We start from the raw sequence: 6000 nt of genomic DNA, 5'->3' as shown, positions 1-6000 counted from the left end.
TAACAGAAGTTAGTAAATTAAAGTGATTTTTTTTTTTACTGGAACTTTCTAAAATACATATACCTGCTTTGTCTCTTCAGCTCTAACTTCATACTAACATCTGTTATCAGTGATCCCCTTTTTGTAAAATTTTTGTTTAACCCTATGTTCAACTGTAGGGGGGAGATCTATCTTTATTACAAGTTCATGCTGATATCATGAGTTGAAATTACACTGGTCTGTGTTTTGAGATTATAATAAGCAGACTGAGGAACCAGTATAGGCCTAACATAGTTTTTAAGTCCTGTATCTTAAAAAATTTGAGGGTTGGAAACTACTGTTTCTTACTAGCTGGGGACTTGGCTTTCTTATGGTATAAAGCACTAGTCCATGGCCTGCAAGGTAGTAATTTATAACTGCAATTCTGATGTACATTTTTGATGTAAAAGATGCTCATTTATTTGATCCAGTAGCTGCTGAGAGTCAGTGGGTCAGGGCACAAACACATCCTAGCTGAAGTAACCTTGACATACCAAAATAGAATACAAAATTAAATTTAAATGGACTGAATAATTATCACTGAGGTGTAGTAATTTTATTTTGTTGATATGCTGTAAAATACAAGCCATTAATAACCAGTTCATAAGGTCAAACAGGTACTTCAGTATGTATCTTTTGTAGCATATCTGTCGTTGTCAAAATATGATAGGTCCTCTAAATATGTTGTAAAGCAGGACTGTGCCATGAAGAGTTTACTATCTAAGACCCCAAGCCTCTAAATAACTCTAGGCAGACCCCTTTGTCGTAATGTGGAGCCCTTTCCAGGAGACTCCATGCAATTCAGGGGTCTGACCACAAAGAGTGATTTAGAAGATTGGGGTCAAAATCACTATTAAATGTTACCAGTCCAAACATAGGTAAGTAGGTTATCAAAAAGATGAAATATTGCATAGTTGATCTAAATAACCAACATGCACCCTAAGGACTTGGGGAGAGAATTCATGGCCCCCAAAGATTTCTTTGCTTCCCCGCAGAAAAATGACTTTCTGACGGGGAAGCAAAGGGAAGCTGCAAGAGCAGTCATGTACCACTCCCTTGCAGTGCAGGTACATAATTTCTGGCACCGGGAGCACCCGGCGGAGAGGTAAATCACCGCGGGGCTGGAGGCACACCAGCCAGTGGCTCTGACCCTGAGCTGGGATCAGCTGCTTGTCCTGTCCCGACTGGAAGTAGGAGAGAATGGGATTTTCTCTTCCTCTGCAAGGAGTGGCTGAGGCTGTGTCAGACCCACCCTCAGAAACCTTCCCCAGCTGCAGGAAGCTCAGCATCCTCCCCTACTTCCTGCCCCCATTGTGCCTCAGTTGTGGGGGGAGGGGTCACTGTATGGGGAGCTGCTTCCCCATCAACCAACCCCAAGGCATCTGGACCTCTCATACCCAGACACCTCTGCCAAGCCTCACTGAGTACATCCAGAATGCCCTTGGCCCTCCTTACCTGTACCTCAACCCCTGCCTCTGGACCCCCACCCCTGCACCAAGACCACCATCCATTGAGCTCCCTACACTCAAACCACCACTCCCTGCCGCATCCTGAGCCCATACACCTAGTCCTCCATGCCATTGACCCCCAACTGGCTTCATCCAGACCTCAGCCCCACACCCAGACCTCTCCGCTGTGCCCCAACCACCTTCACCTGGAAGCCCCTGCAGATCCCATTGTCCCTGCACCTGGAACCCCACAACAAGCCTCTGCGTCCAGATCCCTCCACGCCAAAATCCCCAACTGAGCTGCCTGCACCCAAATTGTCTCACACAGAATCCTCTCATCCCACATTGCACACTGAGCCTCTCCACAGTTGGATTCTACATGGTTGAATCTCCCTGCCCCACGCCTGGTGCAGAGGGGCAGGGCCACAGAGTGTTTCTGGGGCAGGCCCAGGCCTTGTGCTGTGTCAAGGTCAGGTGCAGCCTCACAGCTGAGTCCGTGTCCGGGGGGTGACGGGGCTGCAGGGTGATCTTCCACCTTAGTGAAGCCAGTGGCCTGTGCTCACCACTGCCATGCTGGAGCCTCTGCATTTATTTATTGACAAATAAAACGTGCAGAATTTTAAAATGTTGTTCGCAGAAGTTTTCATTTTTTTTGCTGCAGAATGCCCTCAGAAGTAATTCTCCAGATGTGCTGCATTTGCAACACTATACTTGAAATTGGTAATAGTTTTACTATAGATCTGTTAATACCCTACAGTAAAATTATAACATTATCTTTCATTTAGTTTTATATCTATTTACCACACATTTTCCCTTTGTTGATTCCCTTCATTCCATATTTTTAAAAAGCTACACTGAAAACAGGTTAAGGTTGCAAAGTTAGCTACTAGCAAGTGCCAGAATTAAGGCTGTCTCTAACTTCAATTCTGCGCCATGTATGTTTACTTTATGATGCAGTCTTCAGTTACAGAATTGTTACTGGTTTTGTTTTGTTTTTCCCTCACAGGACTCCTGCTTCATTTAGTGAATGGATAGCTATTCAATATTTCTTTCTTTTCCTCATTCAATGCGTGGTTCTAGGCCTAGTTTAATTCAAACCCTGCACTGAATACAAAATTAAACATTCTAGAAGAAATTCATATCTGGTGCTCTCACCACACTGTGCTTTGCAAACATTAATACATTTATCTTCCTGTGAGATTTGATTGGAGTATTCCCATTGTCAAAAGTGTCTACTAATTTTGGGTGCATGAGACACCTAGGGCATGGTCTTTCAGAGTACTTAGCATTTTTATAGCACTGCATGTATTCAAGGCATAGCTCCAGTCGATTTCAATTGCAGTTATGAGTGCTCAGCACTTGTGCATATCTAATGCTTGGTATCTCAAGGTGGGTATGCAGAAAATGAAGACCACGGAATTAGTGGCCAGCTGTGAACATTTTGGTTTGTGAGTTCTTCAACATCACATAGGACCTCTGCTTGTTGCAGGAATAGAATCCAGTTCTTCCTTAACCAGGAGGCCATCCTTTCACTTACTGTATTCCCCTGCCTCATTCACTACACATCTTCCAACTTCTGCAGCAAGTGAGGCTGACGTCCTACAAACAGCCTAATTGACTATGCAACTATTCATTCCCAGAGTGTCATCTAATCTGTATGCTGAATGAGGCAGGGATACAGGCTAAATGGCTTTGTGATTATGTAATAAGACTGTATCATAATTCGTACAAGGAAGTGGCATTAAGGATGCACAGATAACCTTAGTTTTTGGCACTTCCTAACTGTTTTGAGTTCTTGATTTTGCAACCTCAATGTTCTTTCAACATAATCTGTCTACGTTGCCCCTCAGTCAGATTACAGGGTGTGAATAGCAGCGTGCTAAGTGCTGTGCTGTAATTCTCCTGGGCGGACACTGCAAGTGCAAACGTAGAGGTCCCTTGTTCACACTAATGTACTTGTATTTGAAGAGGCGAAGTTTAAATGGGGGATTTGCATCTCAGCACTTCGGTATGTGCCCCTGTAATCTGAACTGTAGAACAGTGTAGGCATATCTATAGTTTCTTGTTTATGTGAATTTTCTAATTTAAAAAAACAAAACTGAAAAAAATAAATTCTGTCCTGTGAATACACCACTTGGGTCATCAGCAGGTTTCAGGTGTTCAGATCCACAGCATAGATCTCTAACTGGTAGCATTAGTAGGCTGCTATCATCTATGTGGATGAGCACTAGAGAGATGTGACCCACTTTGCCTGTGAACCTCATAGCTATTTGCTGACAGCAAAGAAATATTGAGACTCAAGTCTCCTGGGTTCAACTCTAGATTCTGTAGGGGGAAGTATGCTCTGGTGGCCACCCACCTTTCTGCTTCTACTTCTGTCTCCCCTCGCAGCTTCTGCCCATGCTCTCCCTCTATCTTTCTTCCCAGGCTTAAATGCTTACCCCTTTGCATTCCAGTGTGGCTGCTTTCTCCTCATCTTCAATGCTTGGGTGCCAGCTGGGAGAGCATTCAGAGCATAGGCTAGAGCAGGGATGGGCAAACTATGGCCCATGGGCCGAATTCAACCTGCCAGCCATATTAATCCGGCCCTCGAGCTCTCGCTGGGGAGTGGGGTCTGGGGCTTGCCCCACACCGACACTCAGATTGGGGGCTGCTCCATGCAGCTCCCAGAAGCAGTGGCATGTTCCCAGTCCGGCTCCTACATGTAGGAGCAGCAAGGGGGCTCCGCACACTGCCGCCCCCTTCCCCAGGCACCTCCCATGCATCTCCCATTGACCAGGAACCGTGGCAATGGGAGCTGCAGGGGTGGTGCCTATGAATGGGGAAGTTTGCAGCAGAGGTGCCTTGCTGCGCCTCCATGTAGGACCCAAAAGGGGGACATGCAGGTGCTTCCAAGAGCTCTTGAGGTAAGCACTGCCTGCAGTCCTTAGCCTCCCCCCAGCCCTGATCCCCCTCCTGCCTTCGGTCCCAGCCTGGATCACCCTCCTGCACCCCAAATCCCTTATCCCCAGAGCCTGCACCACCAGCTGGAGCCCTCACCCCCCTCCTGCACTCCACCTTCCTCTGGCAGAGCCCCCTCCTGCACCCTGAGCTCCTCATTTTGGCCCCACCCCAGAGTCCATACCCCCAACCATGGCCTTCACCTCCTCCCACACCCCAACTCCAATTTCATGAGCATTCATGGCCCGCCATACAATTTCTATACCCAGATGTGGCCCTCGGGCCAAAAAGTTTGCCCACCCCTTTGGTAGAGTCTCTTTGGCATATGTGAAGTCGGCTCAGTGTGTAGGAGCTGTGAGGGAATGGAGCATGCTCAATACAAATGGAATCTTCAGAGAATTTAGCTGCCACATTCTAACAAATCTTTACTGAGTGTGTGTGTATGTGATCTGTGATTCTCACTCGCCATCCCCCAGCGGCTTCTAGCTTGGCCAAACTTCGGGGAGTTTTTATGGGAATGGCAAAAGGTGCAACCCTCCTACAAAATTTGATGTTCCTGCTGCAAGCAGCTTTTCAGTGAAACTTTTGTAAGAATTTCTTTAACATGGGCAAAACAATGCACTTTTTTTGTACCACATTCTTGGAAATGTCTGGTGTTAAGTTGAAACTTTAAACAAACAGGAAAAACAAAACCCCAATCTCTGCTTCTTGTAGACACCTGGAATGGAAAATTTTACCTCAAATGGTTGGTTTGGCAAAGTTTGATAAGTATGTGAAAACAGGGTCTTATAATGGCAAATGTTGGGCAGCCTTAGCTATAGGTAGTGCTTCTAGGTCAGTCTATAATCATGTATGTTTTTAAGGGTTTAGTCAGCAAAAAGTTGTCTTTATGGTCACAAATTTTACTTCTTCCTATATGTTGAAAGTAATTTGTTAGTGAGATTGGTTTAACTAAGCAGTTAAATCAACATGTACTTGTCATTCTAATTCAGAGGTACCATTCTTGATCATGATTTTCTGCTCCCTTGAACTTTGTATAGTCACTGCTGTGCAAAGTGGATGTGAAATGCTGTCTTTCTGTGATATTGGAGTGTTTTACATCCACTTTGGGCAGGTGTAATTAAATACAAAGTGCAAGGCAACTCTTTTTGTAACTTTTGATAGTGACCATTAAACTCAACCTCAAGTCATACCCAGTGACATAACTTAGTGTAACTTTGCTAATTGTCTCTTAACTTTTTCAGTCTGTGATAGAGCTGTTTGTGAACAGGCTTGACTCTGTGGAATCTGTTCTTCCCTATGAATATACTGCGTAAGTGTACTGAACTTTGTTATGTGTAACTTCATTTGCCAGTTCTTGCAAAAGGCAGTCTCTGAATGGTTTTCTGAAAACACTGTGAATAGAGATGTAATTTCTAGCATTTCTCCAGTGCATAGAAACCATTTATTCTGTTGAACAGGTTCCATTTGACTATTTTGTAACCTAAACTATATTTGTGAATACCATTTGTTAGAAAAGAATTTTTACTTTCTAGTGGTAGTAGTCATTCTGTAGGTCAAAGCACTGCTGCTGTCTTGATTAGCCTGCAGCCAG

At 44.8% G+C, this 6000-nt stretch overlaps 1 protein-coding gene across 1 annotated transcript in view; it reads left to right on the top strand.

The window, feature by feature from the left end:
* The window catches only part of TM9SF2 (transmembrane 9 superfamily member 2), a 67446-nt gene that overhangs the window by 11766 nt on the left and 49680 nt on the right, over positions 1 to 6000 (top strand). The window contains exon 2 of the mRNA XM_050937585.1: positions 5651 to 5718. Within this exon, the coding sequence (XP_050793542.1) occupies positions 5651 to 5718 (68 nt within the window). The remainder of the gene's footprint in view (positions 1 to 5650; positions 5719 to 6000) is intronic.

The sequence above is a fragment of the Gopherus flavomarginatus genome, chromosome 1 (genome assembly GCF_025201925.1).
Source record: "Gopherus flavomarginatus isolate rGopFla2 chromosome 1, rGopFla2.mat.asm, whole genome shotgun sequence".
Lineage (NCBI taxonomy): Eukaryota > Metazoa > Chordata > Testudines > Testudinidae > Gopherus > Gopherus flavomarginatus.
Note: the sequence above shows the minus strand (reverse complement) of the source record. Positions and strands in the feature narration are given on the sequence as shown.